General features: G+C 35.9%; 1 protein-coding gene across 48 annotated transcripts in view; it reads left to right on the forward strand.

Annotated features, from left to right (window-relative positions):
• Positions 1-27,165, forward strand: part of NRXN1 (neurexin 1) — a 1,070,775-nt gene that overhangs the window by 920,682 nt on the left and 122,928 nt on the right. For 30 of the 48 annotated variants that reach the window (XM_070236361.1, XM_070236351.1, XM_070236360.1 and 27 more), the window contains 2 exons: positions 13,646-13,735; positions 15,103-15,422. In XM_070236361.1, the coding sequence (XP_070092462.1) occupies positions 13,646-13,735; positions 15,103-15,422 (410 nt within the window). The remainder of the gene's footprint in view (positions 1-13,645; positions 13,736-15,102; positions 15,423-27,165) is intronic. The other 18 variants (XM_070236373.1, XM_070236375.1, XM_070236374.1 and 15 more) reach the window with 1 other exon arrangement.

The raw sequence follows: 27,165 nt of genomic DNA on the forward strand, positions 1-27,165 counted from the left end.
TCTTTCTCTTGGGGCCATTAAAAGGAGACTTCTGATTTTTGGTGAGAAATGTCATCTAGTGCTACATGGACTATAATTTTCACCTAATTGTGACAATGTTAAGTATTTAAAAAGCTGTCTGTTTTTGATAGGATGGTATGTTGTGATCCCTTAGCTTAGTCATCAGTTAAAATTTCTTAGTCATCAAATAAAAAATGTGGCAACCTAGAATCCTTTTTTTCTAAAGACTAGCCAAATAATGTATCTATGGTTATACATGTCATTAATGTCAGGCCTCAGATCCTACCCACACTTTTCCAGGTCAGGGTTCATTTTGGTACACCACACCACCAGCTAAGGAATAAAAGAAAAAAACATGTATTGCACAGACCTCTTTTGGCATACATTCCATCAAATATCAAGTTATTAGAGCATGTACCTTCGTTTTTCTTTATGCTTGTCTGTTTCTTGATTGAAATATTAAACAGATTGTACACTGATTTCTGTCAAAGAGCTTATATGTGATGTTTCTCATCAGAATGCCCAAGGACTTCCTAAAAAAAACTTAGCAGGAGATCAGCCCTGTGGCCTAGTGGTTAAAGTTCTGCACACTCTGCTTCAGCAGCCTGGGTTCGCAGGTTTGGACCCTGGGCACAGACCTACACCATTTATCAGCCATGCTGTGGCAGCAAACCACATACAAAATAAGATTGGCACAGATGTTAGCTCAAGGCTAATCTTCCTCAAGCAAAAAAAGAGGAAGAATGGGAGCAGATGTAAGTGCAGGGTGAATCTTCCTAAGCAAAAAAATGTTGCTAGTCCTATGCATTTTGTGATTCCCAATTTTCTTATCCAAGCTAGAAGTGTTATATATCCCTACAAATAGTTAGCAGAGAGTCATTATATCAAGTTTCATGAAGGGAATTGACTCCATATATAAATCTTACTGTGGAATTGCTTCTGTTTTCCTAATGTATTGCTGAGGAAACCACTCACCACTGTGGCTACCTATTTTCACCTACAAAAAGCAGGATTGAGAAGGAATGGAAGATAGAATCAGTAAGTCTGGATCATGGAGAAGGTGGGAGTATGAGATAGGCCTGATAAGATCCCAGAGTAAAGAGATTTGGTATAGGAAGGTGCAAAATGTAAATTGGTAGAGCTCATTTTGTAACTGTGCTCACTACAAGAATTGTGGTGCCGGAATAGTATGATTTGCAGCAAATCCAGCAAAGGATAAAATGTGAGAGATGCAGTGAACCTACTGTACCTACTGCATTCTTTACGATGTGTGGATCTTAATTGGTGATCTCTGTCCAGGCGGAGTTACACTTGGACCACTACAGGTTTTCAAGTCTGAATGGGATGGGAACTCTCATGTGGATGCCTCCTGAACTAGAAATAGCTCCCAAAGTGTGGTTCGCCAGGTCACAGGTGTTTGAGAAACCCCCAAAAAGATTTTACTTAGATAAATTTTGGACAAAAGTGGTTTGCAAAGAGCTGCCATTGATTTGAGAAGTCCTTAGATTCCCACTTGAAATTGTCCTTTCATCTCTTTAGTGCTAAGAATTTAAAATGAAGAGGAGACAGCTCTTTTTGCTTTCTGAGCATCATAATGTACTACCCCCATCCTCTTAGCTACTTTTAATAGAATTGAAATCTCCTAAAATCTAACGTCTACCTGCCTTTCTCCTTTTGAAATGGCTGTCAGAGCAGTGACAAGCTTCAGTGGGTGGGTAGAAAGAAGGCAGAGGGATGTCTACATGGTGAGAGGTGTGTATGTCTCTATAGCTGAAGGGAGAAAGAAGACAAGCTTACAACATTAAACATATCAGAAAAATGTAAGGGCTTAACTATAAGGGTCTCCACAGATGGTGACTGAAAGTCTTCATAAATTTGTCAAAGCACTATGAGATAGTTTAAAAAAAAGAAGAAAAGGAAAAAAAGTACCAAGTCAAAGATTTCACTGCATTTTAAAGTGACGATATTTTAAAGATAGTTGCAGATTTAGAAACATTGACGATGTTTTGTTTTTCATGACTCTAAATTAAATCCCTCATAAAAACCCACGAACAGTATGTTTTAACAAGATGGTCTAATGTGTGTCTTCTTGACAACCCTACCTTAAACTTGGGACCCTCAGTCATTAGCTTTGGAGACCATCTGAGAGGCCATACAGTTCACCGATCTCATTTTACAAATAATGAGACTGATTTGCTTTGGGCCACGCAGTATCTGCTTCTGTTTACAGTTTCTGTGGCCCTTCTTTGCCACAAGCAGTATGGGGGGAAAGGAAGAGTTTAAGACATCCTATTTGAAGTGCATCTCTTTGAAGCATTAACATACAGATTAAATTGTCATTTTGAGACCTCAATGATATCTAAAGATTTTTTATTCCAGGAGCAGTTTTGTCCCCATGGTGCTGCACAGAACAGATGGTGGTCTCCTAAATTTCATTTTCTCTTGGGGTGGATGCCCTGGGCATTTTCTTTTTATGTGACCTCCTCAACTTAACGATCGCCTTTCAGTTATTCCCACTGGCTTACGGGTAGCCATGCATAAACCTCTGAGAATGAAGCTGACATTGCTTGGGAGAAAATGCAGTGATTTTGATAAAGCACCTGTGGGGTTCAGGACATCACTTATAATAAGTCTAGTTCCCTGGCCTTTATTTGTCCTAGGAAAGAAAAATAGATTTATTTTCCTCTCTTCTTTACACCTACCTCATCTCCTTTCCTATAGTCAGATAGATGCAAAACAATTTCTGTGATCTGTGTATTCCTAGATATATCATATTAGGCAAATGGTACCAGACAACAAATAATGATGCAACCACAATATAATGGCTAATATTTACTGAATGCTTACTCAGTGCCAGGTACTGATTTACATATGTTATGTCACTTATTCTTCTAAAATACCTATGTTGTAGATGAAAAAATTGAGATTGAAAGATGTTATGCTCCTGGCCCAGCGTTACCCACTAGTCAACAGTGAAGCCAGAATGTGAACCCAGGAATTAGAGCCCAGTATCCTTAACTATCAAGGATTCTCTTTCCACAATGAATCTGACCACATGGGTATTTACGTGTAAGAATTAATTGCTGACAGACAAAACAAATTTTTATTGGGGAAAAGTTCTTTTAGGGTTTTAAGTTCAAATCCATAGTATTTGATTTATCTGCAAAAGAAAAAGTTCATTATTTTATTCATAGATTTTACATTTTATAGGATTGAAGAGGGCTAGCACTGATTCACAGTTGTATCCCAGCCTGTCCTTTGCATTTCCAGAACATTTAATCTTAAATAATTTGTGTGCAGTTGACAAACCCCATCTTTCTAATTGAAAAAAAATCTTCCTGCATCATAATTACAAGTGGAGGAACGAGATTGAAGTCCACTGAAAATGAGGTCAAAGTGCAGTCGTAATCAGACTTATTTTTCTTAACTGGAGAATGAGGAATTTTCTCAGTACAATTTACAGGCCATATCAGACCATATATGAGACATTTACTTATTTCCTCTTCCATAGACCCATCTAAATCTTAAGAAGAATAGATTGAAAGTCAAGGTTGGTGAGAGGAGGTAAAAAAATCCAGCTGTACCACAAAATTCTCTGCGTTTCAGAAATTAAGAACTAGGAAAAGAAGCCTTAGAGAATACATATGTAAGTTCTTATTAGGGTGGATAAGCTTAAATGTTATGACATTATGATTTAGAAAGTGCTTAAGATTCTCATATCTGGGAAAATGGCAAAATGCCATTTGTAAGGTTATGCAGGCTGTTCTTACATTCCATTTTTCTTATTCTCACCATTGAGTGATGTCTATCAGTGGCCCTGACTGTTTTTGAAGCTGTTAAGACATTCTTCTGTCTTAAATGCTGCACAGCTAGCACAAAAGAACTCTTTAGTATGCGTGATAACGGAATATGACCTTTATCAGAGTAAATTCTGTATTTTGTTATCTGCTTGTCCCTGTTCCTTTTCATTTCTTGCTGCTGGTTTTTGATATGATACTTCAGTCTCTCCATTAGGAACCTAACAGCATCACAAGGCTTAGGGAAGAACACATAAATCACTGCTCATTCCACAGAGGCAATGAGATCCAAAGTTCACAAGGTTACATTTATTTCTAGTTAATCTGATGGAACAACATCCAAAATAAAGTTTATGAATGTAAATAGTTAGTAGGAACAAGTGCTTCTACAAATCTGTGTGTAAAGGCACAGTAGATATCTTAATGTAGTTCCTCATAACAGAGGGACATGAAAGTAGAAATTTCTTAAGCCACTTAGAAATGCACTAAGCTTCTAATTTATTCCCCAAAGCACTGTTGAACTCTAGTAGACGACCTGTGTCCTTCCATGCCCAACATCACAGCAGTCTCACATGAAGATATGGTTTAGCTGGGTAGAAGGGCCTGCTGTTCCACATAAGGAGCTGGGTTGTCATCTGAAGCTCAGTCAGGAACAGAGAACTACCCTACTTGAGCAGTCTGCACTTTCTGTAGCTCTTAAGTGGGCTGACTGACAGGGCACTTGGGGTGTGCCACCATCTCTTGCTATAGCATTGCATTAAGATACTCCATTTAATTTCTAGAAAATGCTTTTTTTTTAAAGGAAATAGTGGGAACAAAATTGAAATATCTATAAATTTAGTATCAATAATATTAAATTAAAATTTGAAAAAGATCCCCTATAATCCTTCCATCCTAACACAAGTGTTTTCATTTTCACATATTGCCCTCAAATTCTTGCCAACTTGCATTGTATCTTTTTTAGTAGTTTTAACATTGTGCATATTGTGTTTCACTTCACGTGGCATAAATATTTTAACCATTTTTATTCAAATTTGCAAGTAGCTTGAGACTAAATATATTATATTAAAGAATATATTTATTTAAAAGATAGATGTACGAGGCTGGCCCTGTGGCTGAGTGGTTAAAGTTCTGTGCACTCCACTTCAGCGGCCTGGGTCCGCAAGTTCACATCCCGAGTGCAGACCCTACTCCACCCATCAGCCATGCTGTGGAGGCGTCCCACATACAAATTGGAGGAAGATTGGCATCGATATTAGCTCAGGGCTAAGCTTTCTCAAGCCAAAAAAAAAGAGGAGGAAATGGTAACAGATATTAGCTCAAGGAGAATCTTCCTCACCAAAAAAAAAAAAAAAAAACATATATATGTATATATATATATATACATATATATGTATGTATAGATGTAGGGGTATATAGCTTTACGAAGTCAAAGAAAATAGTCAATTATCAACTGTTTGGAGATTGATATACACATTACAACGCATTTTTATCTAGTTATCATTTCAGTAATATTTAGATTGTTTGTGACCTAGGTGAAATCCTTTGTGTTCTATCACACCTTCTTTGTCTGCTTTAATCCATTGTTCTCTCTGAACTTCTGTGGCAACTACAGTTCAAATAGTGGCTAATTGTATAATTATGCCAAGTTATCTATTATCTTGAACTTCCATTTAACTTTCCTGATTTTGCGCCTTGACACCGCAGACAGAGTGTGAGCCCTTCAATGATAGGATCTATGTGATATATTGATGCATGGATGTCAGAGTGCTTTCAGAGGACACAGTCAGTGCTTATGTATTGACTTCCTTGAGTCAGATCGCTTTCCTAATGTCTAGCTTAGCTATATTAAGGAAACAAGGGATTTGATTTTTAGAACTAGAGAAAGAAGATGAAGTCTTTTGGGGACATGAGATATGTTAGAAAGGGTAGATGTGGATGCATGTCTTGGGTTATTGATAAATAGCATGAGAGCAGAGGTAAGAGATGAGCAAGGAAGACAAAAAGGAGGAAATGGGAAGTCCTAGCAAAATTCACTTTAATGTGATGCAGAGTTCCATCCCTCTTCTTACAAGCCAACGGAGAGGAGTGGTCTTTTGACTCATGACCAGGACCCTCTTTCCTTTTCCAGCTTGTCTCTGAAGAGGATTGGCATCAAAAAGCTGTGAACTTGGTGGATTATTATGCTTGAAGCTTGTCTTAATAGATTAGGGGTAAAGACGAGGAATGCCTGGAAGATTTTATGTCTCAAGTGGTTGTACATGGCAGGACATTGTTATAAAAGGAAGAAAAGGAAATACTGCTCCTCACTGGGATCTCAGCTGTAGTAGAACTTTGATCACTTTCCTTACCTCTGCTTCACTATATCTATAAAATAGAGATGATAAAAATATCCTCCTGATGAATCCTCAAGGATTTGGGGAAGGTTACTGATTTTGCATGCCCAAGAGGGAAAACTCACCCCAAACTTTATGAGGCAGAACCTTTACAGCCAAGAACATGACATTTTCATTATATAAAAGAGTGCCATAATGATTAAAAGGAAGATGTTGGGCCTTCACAACTCAGGCTGTTTGAGACTTTGCTTTAATAACTATCCTATGGAATAGCTTTGGAGTCAAATATCTCTGGTTTCAAATGCTTCCTCCATCTATTATGCATGACCCAACACTAGTTATATTATCTCCCTGAGCCTCAATTTTTCCATCTACAAAGTAAAAGATACTTATGGTCTGGGATCAATATGAAGACTAAAGAAGATAACCTATATAAGCAAATGGCACAATGCATAAAACATAAAAGCTACTCAATAGTTTATTTTCCCATTTTCTGTTGGTCTTATATTTTCTTTAATATGTATATTTTTATATATTTAATTATAATAATAAATATAATATATAATATAATATTATATATGCCATATATATATATATATATATATGGCAGTGAACTGATGGACCAGACATGGCCCCTGCTTGCAAAGAACTTATAATCTAGAATCAATTACACAAAATCATTTCATATGGTTATAGATACTGCTACTGAGTGTTGTTAGAACGTAAAGCTCTAGGCTAATTTGGTGGAGGGGTGGGGCCACAGGGAATGCCTCCTTGAGAAACATATAAACTAATATTTAAAGGAGAAATAAGTTGGCCAGACTCAGGGGTGTGTGTGTGTGTGTGTGTGTGTGTGTGTGTGTTCATGCACTTATGTGTATGTTGGGTGGGTATGAGAGTGTTGAGGAGTACCCAGAGATGGAGGAAATTTACAAGGCAAAGACAATGGCATCTTGAAAGAGGATTAGCTTGGTTAAAGGAATTGAAGAAGTTTAGGGTAACTAGAATTTAAAGAGTTAGAAATAAGTAGCTCAAGATGAAACTGGAGAGGTAGGCAGGAGCCAAATAGATGTACAGTCATGCATCACTTAACGATGGGGACATGTTCTAAGAAATGTGTCATTACGTGATTTCATTGTTGTGTTAACATCATAGAGTATACTGAAGGGCAGCAAAATTTGCCACCCCAAAATGTCTCCCTTTAACGTGAGGATTATTTTAGGCTGATTATTTTTAAGAAACAAAAGACTCAGAAAGTTTTTCTTGTTACCTTCCCCGTAACTGCCTAAAAGAATTCAGATAGAAAAAACCCTGTCTCAGGAAGTGAGCTATCACTTTAGCATAACATGAACTAGGTGATAGACAGGGAGGAACGTAGAAAAGCCTGTTTGTTGAGCTCCCCTTTGTGTTCTTCTGTTTCTGTGTGGCCAAAGAAATGCTTGTTTTTCAAACAAGTTTGGAAAGTTTGCTCCTTTACACCTACCTGTGAATTGCCTCCCTTCCTTTTGAAGTTCCTGACTCTCCCCACCCCCAACATCTTCTTTTGTCTTTAGCTGAGGATGTCATTTAAGGTGAGGGCTTCAGCCATTGTAGCAAGTTACTCAGTTTTCCTGGGTTTGTCCCATGTATAAGCGTTATTAAACTTTTGTTTGTTTTTCTCCTGTTAATCTGCCTCATGTCAATTTAACTCTTAGCCCAACCAGAAGAACCTAGAAGCATAGAGGAAAATTTTTTCCTCCCCTGCAGTACTTACACAAACCTAGATGGCATAGCCCACTACACACCTAGGCTATACGGTACTAATCTTATGGGACCACTATCGTATATGCAGTCTGTTGTTGACCTAAATGTCATTATGCAGTGAATGACTGTATATTTTTATGTGCATATCTTAATGATATAGCAAATAATATAATACACAGGACAAATATTTTCATTAGAACAGCTACATTTTTTTCACAAGTTTGTTCCTTGAAGAGTGTCAGTGGTGTTCAAAATCCACTTATTTGGAAAATTACCAGTTAATTTAGGTATTATTGTATTGTATGGTTCTCATAACAACCACACATGGGGCATTTATTTGCAAATCATGTGGTAATGCTGCTTTTAAACCTAGAGTAATTTTGCAAAACTATGTTGAACTTTTACCTTACTTTATGGTCCTAAGTATATCCAAGTGACGTGTTCCCGTTTAAAAGCAAAAGATCTAAAATCAGACTCCTGGAATCATACTTCTCTGGAAGTATGTATAGATTTTCAGAACCCTTTTGTGTTTCCTTTTCCAATGTTAAAAACTCAGGAAATAGGAAGCCTTCAGAAGAAGTAAGTTTCTTTGTTTTACTTACATATTATTCTGTTGGGTTCATAGCACTGCTTTTCCTTATTTTTTCCCAAGGATATTACTATGTCATATTAAAAACTGACACTTTTATTTCCAAGGAGAAATTACACATCAGGGAAGAAGATCTATGAAAATGAGAGAAGAAAAACTATGTATTAGCGATGTTCATATCCTTGTCTCTACTGACCAATAGTCATAAAAATATGATTACAATTTTATTTCCCCTTGTTCTCTGAGTGCCACCATGAAATTTAACTCCAACTCAAGGATTTGAGTTTTATTACCCCTTGCTGCTTACCTTGATTCTTTGAAATTACTCGTTTCCTTGAAGTCTACTGGTTCATACAAAATTAATATACTATAGTGTGTCTAAATATTATTGGTTAGGTAGGAAAATGAACTATCTGGGGTTCAGTCAAAGTAGAGGATGTTACACTCTAAGTCTAAATGATCAGATTTTCCTTTTTATTCTTCACTGCTGCAACCTTGTTTGAAATACCCTTATATTTAACATGCCTGAATGGCCACTCCAATTAGAGCTTGTGCCTATTAATTGGTTGTGGTGGGGTTACTACAGGGGGCCTGCCTTTTGTCAAAAACACTGAATCCTGAAACTAAAATAATGTTATATGTCAATAATATTTTAATTTTAAACTATTTAATTTAAAAAATACTGAATCCTTCAAAAATTCAAAGAAAAATAAACCCAAAGTTTTCATCCTGTTTCATTTTTTTGAAAATTGCTTCAGCAGAGTCCTGTATTTTGCTAGTGACATTCTCAGTGGAGGTACCAACATATTTAACCCGCATAAAATTAACTGGAGGAAAAAGAAAAGAAATCAACAAGAAAATCTCATTCCACATTTGTTAGAGTGAAGGGAGTATGAGAGTAAATTATTATCTTTTAACTTTTCAGTGAGAAGCTCTGTTTTCATAAACCTAATTTATGTCCTCAGTAGATTGCTGTAGTTGATTTGCATGCTTTTTAAAAAGTTGAAATTCTTCTTGGACCCTTTTAATAATTTCAAAATGAATAGGTCTTGTATAATTGGGTTCTTATTGCTTTATCCTTGCCTCTGACTTAGGAAACTTGAAGATGCAAATAGCTTCTCATCTTCGGTTTTATTTGAATTTTCAGGTACATTCCACTTGTTTGTAATCTCTCCTATCGGTATAAGCCTGCTTCCTTTCACCAAGCACAGAAGCTCCATGTAATGTTTCTATACCCCAGCACATTTGGTTTTAGATCCCAACCATTTTCAAAGAAAGGAAAAGGTCATCAAAAATTATATTAATCTTTGAACTTCCCCAGTCAAATGGGTTGTTTTATGTGCTTTATATTGCATGTAATATATTGCATGTAATATAGATGTATGGCAAACTATGGACAGGATTAAATAAAAAGAACACAATCATAGAGTTATTGGATATTTTGTAAATAACCTATCACCATGAATTTGTAAAGAAATGAAATGCATTTTGAGAAATTTCTTAAAATAATATAACTCAGTTATGGCTTTCCATATGCAGCTTGTTAATGAAAATCAGGAGGTAGAGGCAAATTGTAGGTTTATTTCTGGTGAACCTATACAATCTAAACTATTTTATACCCAGTAGTAGAAGGAATTTTGGAATCAATTGTTAAAAAGTCATTGTCACTATACTGTATTTAGATATGTCTTCATTTTTCAAGAGTGTATTTATATACAATTTTGTCACGAGAAAAGTTAGTTTTTAATTCTAGTAGAAGAAGAAAGCATCTGGAGAAAAAAGTCACATTTATTGAATTGAAGTAAGCACCATCTGATTTCCTATCCATTACCCCAATTAAGAATAAAGTCTGTCCTTTGATTTCAAAATCAAGTCTTCCAGTTAAAAAAAGAATGCTCTAGAAGGCATCTGACACTTGTGGGTAAGGGGATTTTATGAGCCCATTTGTGTGACTACCTTTCTTAATTATCACATCTGAGACACCTATCTCTGCTGCCTACTGTATTTTCTCTTTCTTGTTGTTAGCTGACCTCTTTGTTATTCATTGGGAATGTAATGATTCTGTTCTTATATAGCTAAGTCTCCTCAAGAATCTTCCAAAGCTATTTTTGACTTAAATCATGCCATATTAATCGTGTTAATTGTTCTATGTGTGCCAGTCAAAGGTATGAGGGGAAATTGTATGTATGTATTTGTGTGTATATGTATTCATGTGTGTTTATGTGCTCTTTTAAAAGTCATTCAAAAAGAATACATAATGCCTTCAGTTTTTTCCACCAGTCTTATTTAGGACTTCTCTATTTCCCCTCCTAATAATAACCATGATTATCTATTTTGTGGCATTGGGCAGTTATTACTAAGCAAATAATGAACTAATTGACTGTATAGACATTCAAATCAGTGTCAATCATAAAAGAAATAAGACTATTGTTTAAATATGTGACATTTTCTTTGGAAAGTACAAAGGGAAGCTTAGCTATATATGTTCTATTCTCCGGTCACAAATATTTGCTTTGTTTTTCTTGTGCATTTTGTTAGGCTACAGTGGTGCCACAGACACTATCAGAATTAAAAACCAGTTTTCCTTCACTGCTTCATTCCTTAGATATTTCATAGGAGGTTATATCATAGGTATTGTGCAAGCACTACGAGTACAAAAATAAACACTACCTGACCTCGTGGAACTTCAGAGTTTAAAGGGAAAATATTTATTGAATATGCAATTACAGAGTCAAAGCTTGTTTCTAAAGGGCATGTATCAGACACTAGGAAAGCATGTAGTCAGGTGTCCTAATCTAACTTGAGGACATGAGGGAAGACCTCTTGAGGAAATAATACTCCTGCCAAGAAGATTCCATTAATGAGTCATGTTTGGCTAAGAAAATATGGGCATAGGGTGAGAGTGAGGAAGAGTATTTCAAATAAAGGAAGCTACCAGTATGGAAGTCCAGAGGTTAGGAGAGTTCTAGAAGAGTTGAAAAAAAGTCTCATGAGGATGGAAAGAGGAGAGCAAGGCAGTGACAGCCATAAGCAGGAAAGGTAGGAAGGGACTGCATCATGGGAGTTCTCATAAACCTCATGAGGGGTTTGAGATTTTATCCTAAAGGTAATGCAAGGATTAAAATAGACAAGTGCAAGATTAGATATTGGCTGACATAGGAAGCATGGGTGGAATGATTGCAGAGAGTACTGTTAATACACTGCAGTAGTAATTGGGCAAGAGGTGATTTGAGGCCTAGATTTGGGTGGTGTGTGAGGGAATAATGAATCATTTCTGATGATGGGAATACTCTAACATGAAAAACAGCACAAGGAGCCACCTAATTATAAAGTCATCAGGAGAGTTATAACAGTGTGAATTGATATGTGTGTTGGCCAACAACGAAGTCCATAGAGCAAAGGGTATGTGTTTTTGAAAAATATCTCAGAAATATTACCAAGTTATGCGCATAACATGTTTGTTGCTTAAATTATATATAAGCCCAAAACACATATTCATCAATAACCACACTGCATTAATATAATCAGTATTAGATTTTAGTATATTTTTCCAAATATATATATAAACAAGCCCACAAAAGAACAGAAATTGTGCACAGTCTTCTAAAAGGAAGATAGGCTTGGAATTTAAGCTATTTGCATCCTTGGGTTCTTTAAAAATATCGATATACTAAAAATATATTCCCATAGGATAAAATATTGTTTTATAGCATTTTAATGATTGCACAACACACAGAATTACATATAAATGTTTTTACTAAACTTTGTATTTTGTTTCACTTTGATATTTACATTTTAAATTAAATATTAATGTATGAAATATTTTCAGTCATATAGACATTCAAAGGACAAATTAAGATCTAAAAGGTAGTTCTTTTCTATTTCTCTAGAAGTGTGTGACCAATATCATGGTGGGTTTATTGTGGTAAGTATAGTGTATAATAAGACTAGCATAAGAAAACACTTATAAATTACATGTTCTAAAATCTGAGGAGAATTTATATTTATCATCTTTCCTAGCAAAATGCTCTAGTCTTTTCTTGTGGGCAGCACTACCATTCAACATTTCTTTTGACCTCTGAGTCCTCATCTGAGCTGTTGTTAAAATATCTTAGCTCAAAATTCTATATTATTTAATTTTCATGGAATGGAATAACTTCTTACAATATACACGATTGAGCACTGAGATGGCAGCCTAGATTCTTCCTAAGTGCTTTATAGATCAAGAAAACACCCATCTATAGCAAGCATTATTCAAGGTCAATTTAAACTGGTTTTTCTCTCAGATAATTTTTTGTTCAAAGAGGCAAAGCTTGCATTTAGTTTAGATCTCTGAATAGGGACCAGTGTTTGTGGCTTGTATTTGTTCCTTAAGCTATCATGTCTTCTTTACGATAGTTTAATAAAAAGCAGATATTTCAGTATATAAAAACATACATATAATTCTTTTCAAATGTTACTTATTTCAACATGTTAAGCTTTAAATGAAACTAAGGACAGTCATATAAAGTCACTTTTGTCAAAGCCTTTTCCTATAATAACATATTTGGATGATGCAAGATGTATTCTCTTGTGATGTCCAAGTGATTGATAAACCAATTTGTGTGGAACTATTGTGAAGAATTATTTGGACTTTGTGGTTTCCTTAAATGAGATGAATAAGAGTTTCTATTTTCTGACTAGGTCATAAAGTATGCTAGGTCTATTTTAGATGCTTCAGTGTGCCAAAGACGGTATTAAGTTTGGTGTTCATAAATTACTAATCTGGAATAAGAGGTTGAATGTATTTTGAAAACTTAAACCTGTTTCACCTGAACATGTTTAACTAGTTAATAAGAAACATCAAAAAGACAAAACCCTGAGATCAATGGTCATTTTTTTGTAAAGCTATTCTATGCTGTTTAAATTGGTTGTTCGGGTCTGTCTATAACATAAGTTTAATAACCTAGCTCAAATGCAGATTTCTAATTTTCAATTAACATAGGAATAATTTTGTTTGCTAAAATAAAATAAATGAATGAATGACAAGTCTGAAACATGAAATGTTCTAGGTAGAACTTTTTAAAATTCCAAATTTCAAAAAATCATGTGGCAACTGTATAGCTCAAGCTTTAAGTATTAACTTTTAACCTTTGACCTTACAGATTTTAACCAATGAAATGTCTCTTTAAACTTTAAAGGAAACAATGATAACGAGCGCCTGGCGATTGCTAGACAGCGAATTCCATATCGACTTGGTCGAGTAGTTGATGAATGGCTACTCGACAAAGGTAAAAAACATTGATTAAAACTTCAAATAAAAAAATAATTTGAACATAACCAAGTAGTACTTCATTGTAACACTAATAAACATAAAAAATAAATTTTCCGTAAAACTAAATTAAAAACAAATTTAAAACAGTAAAATGTAGATAGCAATATTTGCATACCTTGTATAATAATTTCTATACATTTTTAGACGTACCAGCTGTTTAATAATCTTACCCTGTTAACTTAAGGTTAAAGGGACTGTTAAATATAATCCACTAACTCAATCTATGAAGGTACTCACAGCAAGCATTAACCCAAAATGATAAATCATTCATAGATTATATTACATGTTCCAGCCTCTAAATTATTAACTAAAATATATGTAGTTCTGATATCTTTATGATGGTCCTGAAAAACAAAAACAACAAACTCTTGGTTTAAACTCTAGGCATCTTAAATAGTGGGCAATATGGATTGCCAGTCAAAATGAAGTCCCTTTAACGTTTGCAACCTTCTAAGAGCATTTGGGAACAAGCCCTGATTAAAAGTGAACTTAAAGTTGTGTGCATGCTTTTTATGAGCAGAGAGCAATCTGCTAAAACTGGATACTCAATTTGATGATATTGGTACTGTTGCTGAGGATTGCTGTTTGATGGAAATGTGCCATAATTTCTCCATCGGTTTGTGTATCATTCCTGAAGCTGCTTTTTACATCTGAAGCTATTTTTTTCATTCTGTTTTGTTTTGATAGACTTGCTGAAAGCCAATCAGAAAAGTATTTTTGGAATTTTTTTGTCTCTGACATGCTCAGTGTAAACCATGCATTTCTTTTCAGTGTGATTGCCGGAAAAATAGAATAATTCAAATAACAATGGACTATTGCCTTCAAAAAATAAACGTTTCTAAAGAATAGCAGATAGATACATGTGGCCATTACATGAAGTACGAAATTTTTACCATAAATTTAAAATTAGATTTTAGCTGCTTAGATTAATTTCTGTCAGTATAATTTTAAAATGACAAATACTTGAAATGTTAGATCTCTCACTTTTTTTTTAAATTAATTTAGACTTAGGAGACCAATAGTATAAGATCTTGAGGTAAAAGGGAAAAGGGATCCACTAAAAATTGATTTATAATACATATCTTTGATTGGTCTTTTAGCAAAAGCACTACATTTACAATAAGTTGAGAATTTACAAGTATTTGCCAATGATTATGCATTTCATGGACACCTCATTTATAAGCAATGAATTATGAGTCAAATGCCTCTCTTATAGTTTATTGCTCTCATTATTCACCCCATGAAAGATCTGTTTTATCATCCTTTGTAGAATGTAGAGTTCACAATCAACATTTTTGCATGTATGTAATATTATTTTTACAGGGCGTCAGCTCACAATCTTCAATAGCCAAGCAACCATAATAATTGGCGGGAAAGAGCAGGGCCAGCCCTTCCAGGGCCAGCTCTCTGGGCTTTACTACAATGGCTTGAAAGTTCTGAATATGGCAGCCGAAAATGATGCCAACATCGCCATAGTGGGAAATGTGAGACTGGTTGGTGAAGTGCCTTCCTCTATGACAACTGAGTCGACAGCCACTGCCATGCAGTCAGAGATGTCCACATCAATTATGGAGACTACCACGACCCTGGCTACTAGCACAGCCAGAAGAGGAAAGCCTCCTACGAAAGAACCCGTTAGCCAGGTGAGTATGTGGATTTCTTTCCTTCATTTTGGACCTGTGATTATGAAAGTGGGTTTTTCTGCATATGTGTCTTTTCTAAAATGGGATTGTTTCTGATCTGAGGCATTATGGCTTCCTTTGAGACTTGCTTAATGAAATGCACTCAGTTTGAATATGAAATGTGTATATGTTGTTCTTCTGAGATTTGTGGACTTTTATAAACTGCTTTGTGTTGGTTTGTTAGCTGCTAGCTGGTAGTCTTGATTTAATAACCTTGGTGTAGCCCATGCTGAGGGGATTGGCTGCTAATTACACAGGGTTTTCACTTTTTTATTTACATGAACAAGTAAATTAATGAAGTATTTGAAAGGCCTTGTATGTTCAAGCTCAGCACTTCATCAAAATAAAATAAAATAGAAGCAAATCTGAAAATCTTAAAAGAGAAATTGCCTACAATACTTCTATTGTATTTTGAAGTCTTAAAATTTTGAATTGGTAGGCATGTGACTCTCATGGAGAATGATATGTCTACCCTTTTACTGTCTATGAGAATAATGCACTGTTAGTTTGAAGACAAAGACCCAAAATATGGTACTTAATATCTGTCTTGGGCTAACATATTTTGTATATGTGGCCAACTGCCTTCACAAAGAATTCCCTTCAATGAGCTTATTGTCCCATCTTATGTCTAAAATTTTTGAAAAACAGAATTTTTAAATGTTGAATTTGTACAACTTGGAAGTATATTAATTCAATCAAGATACACTTATTGATTTCCTACTATGTATCAGGCACTGGTTTAGGTATTGGCATTACATTGGTGAAGAACAAGAGAAAAACTCTACCTGCCTCATAGAGCTCACATTTAATGGAAAGCTTTTGGAATGCTGTTGAAATGCTATTAAATGCTATTGGACCCCTGTTGACATTTATAGCCTTTGTATATATTCTGTTGTTAATTCTTTCAAAATTGTTATGTTCTCCTTGGTCCAAAATTGATTATTTTCTTTTGTTTTGTTTTTAATAGCTAGTGAGTGTCTCCAGTAGGTGCCATATAAAGCTTTCCAAATACATGAGCCATACTTTTCTAGAAAACCACATTCTAAAGAAGCAAGAATGACAACAATCATTTTTTAAATTGCTTTTATTTCAAATATTTGAAACAGATCAAGTGTCAAATTTAGAAAGAGAGTAAAAGAAGGTGAATTCTGTTCATATCAGCACCCTGGCTAGTAATTAACATATGTTCAGCAGAAAAAGAAGAAAATAGATTCTGATTTTTACTTTGAATAGAAAGGAGTGGCAGGAACAGAATAGAGGAAGAAAAAATGTCCTAGGAGAAGAGAGATGACCAAAAAAGGGTAAATTCTGTAAATTCATAAATGTAGTATTGCCTATTATATACCTATATGCACCATTTTCTTTTTTCTCTCTCCCTCTCTTTTTAAATTTGCGTTTGGCCACAAAATAAAATGGGTTGTCTCACAGGGTGTTCATCAATACATATTTATTGGTCGTATATGTGCTATTCACTGTTTTAGGCACTAGGGATACATTAGCAACAACAAAAAAAAACCCCTGCCCTTATGGAATATACAGTTTGACTAACAAGGTGTGCTTCGAGCATAATCATTTTGTTGATTTCCTCTATCTTGCTTGGGTTTATAAGATTGTTAATAATTGCTTTTAGCCCCTTGGATAAAGACTTGTGACTGTAGACAGATTTATGCATGCCCAACAGCTCCATTTCATATTCTTTCCTAATACTTCACTAATGATTGTGGTTGTTGGTTTATTGTTTATTTGACAATAAGCAGGTCGTTAAGGTGAATCTGACACAAGAAAAATGAAAAACAAAGCAACTGATAGACTATTTCCTTCATATAAAATAATTCATAAGAGGACCTTCAGAACTGGAACTGTTTCTATGAATAAAATTTGAAATAATCAGATATTTTTCTTAGTAGTCTTGTTTCATCATTAATGAAAGTACAGCTGCCTAAGTTCCTAGGTAAGCCAGATGTATCCCAAAATAAAGAATTACCAGCCTTGTTTTTATGATATTTTATCAATTAGTAACTGCAATTTATTAAGAAATATTTTTTAAGAAAACATGTATAAAATAGCTATTTAATTTGCAAGCTAAACACCTAGAAATGAAGAAAGAAAAATTTATGCATTTTATAATGTTAATTAATATAAAAGGAAAACAGTTGACTGCCCATTAATTGCCAGTGAAAAGAATCTCTTTTATTATAAGCTATTGCATGTTTAAAGACAGCAGTGGTTTATAGAAGTAAATGGTCTGATCAATTAGTGTTACTTGGTTCATTTGAGGAGATATTGACTTAAATAAAGGATTACTACACTCATTAAAAAATAGATATTTTAAATCTTTAGATTTTTAACAGACCAATAACAGCAATTAAATAATTTGGATTAATATGCTATGAATATTCAATTGTGGCAACAGTGTTTTAAAGTTGGACTAAAAGCCTTTAAAATTCTCTCATATAACGATGTCATGTGATTACAGGCAATAATAAGGTATGTATGTGAGTTTGGGGAACTTCTAGGGAAGAAAGTAAATGATTTATTTTTAGGTAACAGAATAATTTGTTGCAAATTTTCCTTACTTCACAATTAATTTTTAAATTGCCATCCAACCACAAGGTGATTGCTGATATATGTAGAATTTAAATGTTTTTTAGAATTGACAAAGTCTTGAAGTTTCAATATGAGAGTGATTTGTAACTGATTCCAGGACTGTAGCCTTTGACCCATTTTTGCAGGTTGTGTGAAGCATCTTCCTTTAAACCCTGTCTGTAGTGGCCATATCTGCCTGCCTTTATCATCTGCCTTACTCAATTACCAGGAAGGGTCATTTTATTTTTCAAATGCCATACCAGACTGTTTTCTCAATCAAAGTGTATTTTCCTCAGTGATAACACTGAGTCACTTAAGCTGCAATGGCAATGTACCTTGGGGTGATTGCATGTTTTAGAACTCTGGAAACAGATTTTTGGTCAACCAGAATTAGATTGGATTCATTTCGAATAGATGAGATGATGTTTGTTCAGCCATCCTGCAGGGCAAGTAGTAGGGGAGAAATGCATTTTCAGTTTTCACAGCATCATAGAATATAAAAGAATATTCATCAAAATGTCCCATAAGACCCTGTTTATATTCCTCCTTAAAAGCAAATATGCTTTAAAACGGAAAAAAAATGAAATTTTTCATCTCTGAATGATGATCAATTTTCAGACTGATGTTTACTTTAGAAAGACATGATTTATATCATGAAATAATGGGTACATTTACCAACCCTTCTGATTAAATACCTTTTTCAATGTGTTTATAATATTAATAGTACTTTTTATATGGATTACATAAAGTTGATAAAATTTGTTTTACTTAGAATATTTAATGTCTAAATGTTTCTGTGAGACTTGCTCATCTTAAAAAAAGAGAACGTTCTATAAGGCTAATCTCAGAAAGTTAACATTTGTGAATAATTGATAACATGAAGTTCTTCAGGATGCTGAGAGCTTCTTGGGTTGGGGGCAGGAGTGTCATGTAAGATTTTTGGCTGCTAAGTGTACCCCCTCTTCTGAATAACTTGGCAATGTCTTACGATGTATATGTAGCTTTACGTAAATAAGTAAAAGTAAACCAACAGGCATACTCCCTTTGCTTGCCAGTCTGTCAAGAGAGGGCAGTGGAGCTGTGCTGTTTCTTTTAAGATCAAGATTGTGACTTTTCTTCTGGTCTAGGCTTTGTATCACATTTTGTGACTTTTTGTTTCATTCCTTCAAGAATATTTTATAAACTTGTAGAGAATATGGATCCATAGGAATGCCTTTTACTTAGAGGGAGTACAGTATAAAGAAAAAGCGCAGAAAATCAGGAGACCTGGTTTTCACTTTCAACACAACCACCTACCTTATTGTGTGACTTGGACAGACTGGTTAACCTCACTGCACCTTGGCCTTGCCAGCTCTCTATAATAAGTGGGTTGAACTACGAATATCTTAAAGTGTACTCAGCTCTAAAATTTCATTGGTTCTAGCTATGATGCTCTTAATTAGGTCTTCTGATGATTATATAACAAAGCATAGATTTCATCTTTGACTTTTATGCAGAGTGGCTGTGAGTCTCAGTTGGCCTGTATAGTCCTAACGTGCACCAGGTGTACCGATATAATTATTAATAGCATCCTTTTTTGACTCTCAAAAGCATTGCACTTTGGTCTATAATTATATTTCAGTCTACTTTCACAGCATATATAAAATCTATCTTTGCAAGAAAATCATACGTCGTAAGAATAATAAATAGTGAAGCCCCGTCCTTTACATTCAGAGCGGAAACTGACTCTGGTATCCTTACCCGGTTTCAAGAGTCCATAGCCTTTTTCATCTTCTTTTCATCTCATTTCAAAAATCTTGAGAAAGGAGAGAGAATAAGGCTTTGAGAGATTCTGATTTTTGACTGGAAGGATTATAGTTTGCAACTCTTAGTAAGAAATTATAGAGCAGGGCAGAATCAGTAAATATGAGTGAAATATATTGGGACAATTCTGTGGTTCTGATTAGGCTTTTTTCTGAGTGGAGTTAGCAAACCTACTCAACAAAAGGAACTACTGAAGATTTAAAAACATTGGTAGGTTGTCAGACACGTGTATTTCACATATGCAATGTCCTACTACATTGAATGGCATTTGATTCCCCTGGGATGTTCTGAAAAGAAACCCAATTAGTGTTTGAGCAAGTAAAGAACATTTGAATATATTGGACACTGCTATTGCTTCCTAGAGGCTTTGGAGATACTCATGAAAAAGTAATACTATTTGTTTGAAAAATGTAAGCAGAGTGCATACATATTTCCATGAAAAATGCTTAAAACTAACAAAATACATTTTGTAACTTCAAAGAACAAAATGTTTTTTTTATTAAAAATATTAATTAACCTTAGTTGTGGCTTCATTATTAAAAATAATTGCATTTCTTAAAATTATGTATGTTCCTGCTAACCACTCTGCATTTTAAAATACTGGTGACATGAATAATTAATTTTATTTTCCCTAGTCCAGTCATTCTGCTGAATTCACTTAAATTAATGTACATTTCTACAGCAAATTTTAGTGCATGTCGGAAAGAAAAACACTTGGGTGTAGATTTAAAAATATATACAAAGGCATGTTCTCCTGAAACTAATGGTGCTGGGTAAGAAAAGTGTAATTCATTGTAATTTTAAATGCAGGTAAGCAACTGCTATTTAGAAAGTGTTTTTCCCTTCGTTGCCTGTAAGCAAAAGTGCCGGGTTATATACATTTTAAAGAGTTTACTTTAAGAAAATTCTTCTACTCAGTGCATTTTCTTTGGGGTCTGGAGGAATTACGGGATGAAAAGATGCTCTATTGGCAGATGCAAACTTGGTTTTAGACGTCTTTTTGATAAGGCTAGTTCTAGACAAATATATCCATCCATCCGTGCATGCATGCATCCATCCATCCATCCATTCATTCACTTAACATATTTGCTAGGCATTCATTATATACCAGGCACTGCTCTAGTCACAGGAAATATAGCATTGAACAAAATTAGACTTTTCTGCACTAAGCTTATGTTCTAGTTGGGGAGATGAACAATAAACAATAAAACAAGTAGCATACGTGGCGTGTTAAGTGCTATAGGAGAAAAGAGAGGAGAGGGATGCTTGTGGTGCAGGGGCATGAAATGGGAATCCTTTTTGAATAGACATGCATAGATTATTAGTGATATAGGCATCAATTATAAAAGGATATTGGCACATTAAAATTCAGACATATTCTCAGATCCAGCAGGATTGTGCGGACAGTGCCAATGGTGACCAACTACTGTGTGAGGAAACTAGAAGGCAGGGAAAAGAGCTAAAGTGATACCAAGATTTATTTATTTATCTATTTATTTAATGTGGGACTCCGTTGGGCTGGGGCGAGGCCTGGTCCATGTCGGTGGAGTCCAGAGCTTTCCAGAAAAGCAAACAGGGCGCAGTTGGAGCTGCAGGTATGCTATGTTTCTTCAGGTGCGTAGAGGCAGTAAACGTGGTCCTGATAGAGGTAAGGAAAGGATGGGCTGGGGAGGCGCTGAGCATCAGGAGTGGCTCAGAGGATGGCAGAGTCAGGTCCCAGGTGCTGCTGCCACGACCACTCATCCCAGCGGAAGTCTGATCTCTTCAGGATCCTGGGAGTTCTAGGGGCCCGTGGGGGAATCCTGGAATGAGAAACACCTAGGTGCCCTGGGTCTCAGACTGGTCTGTACAGAGGCTGGCTCATGCCACCTATTAAACAAATGCCAGTCCTCATTGGCCACCCCTCTGCCCGCTCCCCACACCACACACACACATACACACACTCAGAGTCACAGCGAAGCTGCACCTTGCCCCAGGGGCCAGGCCAGGTGTGCGGGAATGAGCTCTGGCCCAGACTGTACAGGGGCGTGTCTGCCCGAGGCCAGAACGGGGGAGTGAACTGCACATACCCCGCCGGTGGGTCCTATTGATACAAGACACTCTAAGTGTCTAGTTAATTAAATCAGAAGTGTAATCAAATTCTAGGGTACGTGTGTGTTTAAGGAAAAGCTAAAGACTCAGAAAGTAAAGCATGGTATTACTATTCTTATTGAGAGAAAATTGAGGCATGGAGAAACTAAATAATTTACCCAAAGTTATGCAGCCCCCTGCTTTACAGCATACTTTGAGTTGATCTGGTCCTCTGCCCTTAAGTCTGTCCTCTGTTCATTATCTCATCACTTCTTGTTCTTCTCATAATCTTAACTAGGTTGATGGCATCTCCATCCAGGGGTCAGACTGCTCTTTTGAAAATGGAAATATGGTCATATCATCCCATCCTTAATATATTTAGGTATTTAGGATAAAGGGCAGATTCCTCGGATGATCATCAGGGTCCATCCTTCACAGCTGCCTCCTGTCTGCCTAGAAGGTTTTTCTCCATGCCCCTCCACACCCTTTTCCCGTGATCCCAGTAACTACTCACAGCGACCCCTAGAAATTATGCCATTGCACACCTCTGTGTTCCTCTGCATGGAAACCTCCTTTCTTTCTTCACCTACCCGTCGCCCTCCTTCATTCTCTTCCTGGACAGTCTCTCCCAGTCTAATTCTGTGTTCTAGCAGCTGACAGTCTGAAGGAGCGAGACTGGCCTGGGCCATTAGGGGACAGTATGGCAGAGTGGTCAATAGCATCAACTCCGGAAGTCAGAATGCCTACCTAAATCTCACCCTTACTTTCCCCACATGCTGGCTGGGTGACCGTGGGCAGGTTACTTAGCGTCTCAATACCTCTGTTTCCCACCTTTAAAATGGGGATTATGGCTTCATAAGCTTATTGTGAGGATCAAATGAGTCAATGTACTATTTGAACTATATAAAATTCCTGCTATTTGACAATTATTTATTACCAAAAAAAAAGAGGAAATTTCATATGGTTCACCCTAAAATATAAAGAAACACAAATGTGTCTGATAATTGTAATCATTATACAAGTGATAGTTCTGTGTGAAAAGCATTCCTCAGGTACAAAGTATAAATTAAAGCATCTTTCTTACCTTTAAAGCTATTTTCCATGTCACTGAAGAAAAGCTCTGAACTGATGTTTCTAAATCAAAGCATCAATTGTACGGCATAAACAGAGCTGAATTCTCTATTGAATGAGGTGTTCTCCACACAGAGACAGCACCGTTCCCCTAGACCGTGTGTGTGGGAGGGGAGAGGAACAGGTGATGAATGATTCAGGGGGAGAGTTGACTTTTGCATTTAGCGGGAGAGGGCCATGAAGGGGAAATACACTGCACAGTGAAGAACCGTCCACTGATTTCCATATCCTGCGCCGTTTCACTCAACCTCCCACCGCCACCACCACCACCACCAGAGACCAAAACAACAATCTCAAATTACTGTTGACTGAGCAGTCCAGAAATTTCCTGTGCTGATTTCCTAGCTGTTCTCAGACAGAATCTAATTCATAGTATAGTACTGAATCGTGCAAATATGATTTCTGTAACTGTCCTTGGTAACATGTTTTGATTAAGAAGCTTAAAAATTCATGATATACTCCTTTCTTCAACGTGGATGTGGAAAACATCATGCACTTCTAGCTGTGAGTTAGGCTGAACCGAGTTTATGATTCTTGATATAATCTTTATTAGCATTGGAGAAATCAAGAGACTTAAGACTTTGTATCTAATTAACATGTGGCAGTAATTTCAGTGGGTATTTTTCAGAAAGGACTGGTGAGGTTGGCACCTTCTCTGATATTCTTCGTCTTGGTTGTAGGAAAAAGGAATATCTTTTTATTAAATAGTTAATGTCTAACTAGCAAGAATATAGCCTTATTTTCTTGTTTTTGTTTTGACCAGTACCACAAATGATTTGTGCTGTAATATTTTTGTGAATTTCTGGTTTTCAAATGCATAAGTATGTTTGCATTACACCTGTTGGTTTATTCCTCTTTTACATGTAATAATGATTTTCTTTGAGGGGGAGGAGAAAGCAAATCATCTGAGTATAAAAAAAAAAGATAATTGTGTGTGTTTGAGTGTGTGTTAACAATGCTTGTTTTTGTTTCACATTTTATGTAAAGCAGTAAGCTTTGTTCAGTAAACTAAGTCAAGATTAAATTTAAATCTCTGAGATAATTTTTAAATTTATATCATCTAGAACACATATTAGACTTTCTTGTCTGTTGGCATCACTGAAAAGCTCCCCAACAGTAAAAAATATATTAACATCCTTTGGCTGGAACCTCAAGAGAAGGATTAACTAATCCTTCGGCCTTTATACAACACTTACCGAACAGCTCTTACTGTATTCTCCTCATCACTGTTCTCTTTATATAAGATCTCAAGCAGACAGAAAACACCAATATTAACCAATGGTTCCTCCAGTAAGCATTCTAAATGATAACTAAACAAAACAAAACCTAGCAGCGTATCTGTATGTATCTATACATTTTTTCAACTATGGTATTATGTTCCCTGTAAACTCACGATGCTTTTACCTAAGAGTACAAATTAGCAAATATCTTTTGTATACCTAACATATAAAATGTGCTTCTCAAGGTGTTATATTCTCGAGGGTGAGGGTGAGCCACGTAGTAATTTGGGGTTTTATAGCAAGAACCATTGCTCAGACATTTAGATTATCAGTGAACCTATACAGAAATTATGCAAAGCTTGTGTATGTCTGTACAATCTATTATTAACAGCATCACTGACACAATTGAAACTCAGAAACAAATTTAAAGGAGAGAAGATATTTTAGTCCCTTTTTAATAATAGGCACATTGAAACAACACGTTTTTATTATTTCACATGTTGTGAGTGTTGGCAACGTGCTAGACACTACCCTGACACTGGAATTACCCACATTCTGTGGAAAGCTTCTTCTAAAATAGATCTTACCACCCAATTTGTAGATTTGGTAGGGTAAATGGTGGCCCTGGCCCATTTTGTCCTCTGTTAGGATTTTCCTAATCAAGCAGGATCTGGAGACTCCCCTGAGAGGAGTGTGGGGGAAGCTGAATTCATCTTCATTATTACATGGAATAAATACTGTGCTATTGAGGAAGCCCCAATACTGTTTGTTACATGTTTGGACGTCAATGTTGGACTATTGCATGGGGTAAAATATGAGCCAATAATAATGGGAACTTTAAAATCATGTTTATCTTTTGTTTTTTTCTTTTGGCTGAGGTAGATTAGCCCTGAGCCAACATCTGTTGCCAATCTTCCTCTTTCTTTTTTTTGCTCAAGGAAGATTAGCCCTGAGCTAGCATCTGTGCCAGTCGTACTCCACTTTTCATGTTGGTCACCACTACAGCATGGCTGACAAGTGGTGTAGGTCCACGCCTAGGATCCAAACCTGTGAACTAAAGCGGCTGAAGCAGAGTGCACCAAACTTAACCACTACACCACAAGTCCGGCCCCCAAATCATGTTTATCTTGATAACGGATTCTTTGGGAGTATCCACTAAACTTGCATAAGCGCAGGTCTTAGTAGATCACCTGGCACACAGTAGGTGGTCATTTTTTTCTTGTTTAATATCCTTGTGCCTACTCTACTACCACTCTTTTTCCTTCTCTCTCTCCTGTCCTTTTTTTTCTTTCTTCCTTTTGTGTGCTGGACCCTATTCCAGGCAGTAGAGATTCATACATGGTCACCCAAATCTCGAAATATGAAAAATGAGTCTGAATTTGGCTAACACTATCCAAGGACTAGGTAACAAATATATTCAAGTATAGATTCCCCAAGATACTGGCAGGCTAACCACGTGAGAAGTCTCTATTTGCTGTGCCATGTTATGCTAGCTATTATGAAATCGTCACTAAATATAGCCCAGCATTTAAAAATTCAGCAGTAAAACTCTGGCACTGAAACACTTGAGGAAAACTTATTTTCCTATTTTCTACACCTCTTAGTTTACCACTACAGCAGCTATCCCTGAATATGTATCAAAAGCCTGTGGGTATAGCTATAAAATAGTGTAGGTACTTGTGTCCATGGATCCAAAGGGACTATCAATTTCTTTCAAAAGAAACTAGAAAATATTCACATTCTACTAAAGGACAGTTCTCTGATTCTAATGCTCATATCTCAGAAATGAAAAGGATTCACCAAGGTTCTTTCAAATTTTGTGGTGACATTCCGATATCTGACTTTTCCACAGTGTTAACTGGCCATTAGTTGTAATTCTAGACAGAGTCAACATGCAGCCCGTAATAACAGGATGGAAAATAAGACATCACAAGGCAGCTAGATGACCCACTCTTTCTGTTGTGAACTGACGGCTTTCCACTGTCCAAAGTGGGAATTTTCATTGTAGTTTCAGGTAGAGGTTTAATTACACTTGTGACTGAAGTTGTCCATGTTGTATTTAATTGCGTCATTGTCTTATATACTCTTGTCAGTGTGGCCTTGCATTTTATATTATTTGGGAACTTGATTCAGAAAAGGAAAAAGAGAAGCACGTGTAAAGCACTTACTTAGAAATTTTTCATTGGTAGACTAGTAATAATAGACTGTTCATATTCCCTAAACACCAAATGCAACTGCAACTGTACCTGTGACCTTATTAATAATTGACTCCACATTTGTGAAGTTCTAAAGCTTTGCCAATGTTGATGGTATGGGATGATTTTAGACTTCTCATTTTACTTGAAGCTTTCCCAAACAACCCTAAGCAGAAGGCATTTCCTGTTTTCCTAGCACTTTGGAGAGATAGATAAATAGACATTCAGATAAGTAGATAGAAAGGCAGATAGATAGATAGGTAGATAGTTATCTATCTATCAGAGCCTATAACCTCTACTTTCATTTTCTTTATGACAAGTACCTTCAAGTCAAAATCTGTGCGTTATTAATCTGTAAATGCTCAGCATCTCACACTGAGCTTGGTACACAGTGGACACTTACTAAACAGTTTTTGAGTAATAAATTAATGAACACTCAGAGTGCATATTACAATGCTGACATAAATACTGTGTGTTGCTTTGTCTTGAATTTTCTTGGATTGACCAATATTTGTAGAAAATAAAGATGGTACATATAAGAAGGAAATAAAATAATTAGTTTTCTTCATATGCAGAGTAAAGACAGTTTTGAAATGCAAGTTGTTGGTTTTTTAAAAAAAATGATACACATACTTCTTTAAGAGAAAGATACGCATGTGATATACAGGACGCGAAATTCTCATTTCAATTTATACTATT

The sequence above is a fragment of the Equus caballus genome, chromosome 15 (genome assembly GCF_041296265.1).
Source record: "Equus caballus isolate H_3958 breed thoroughbred chromosome 15, TB-T2T, whole genome shotgun sequence".
In the NCBI taxonomy this organism is placed as follows: Eukaryota; Metazoa; Chordata; class Mammalia; order Perissodactyla; family Equidae; genus Equus; species Equus caballus.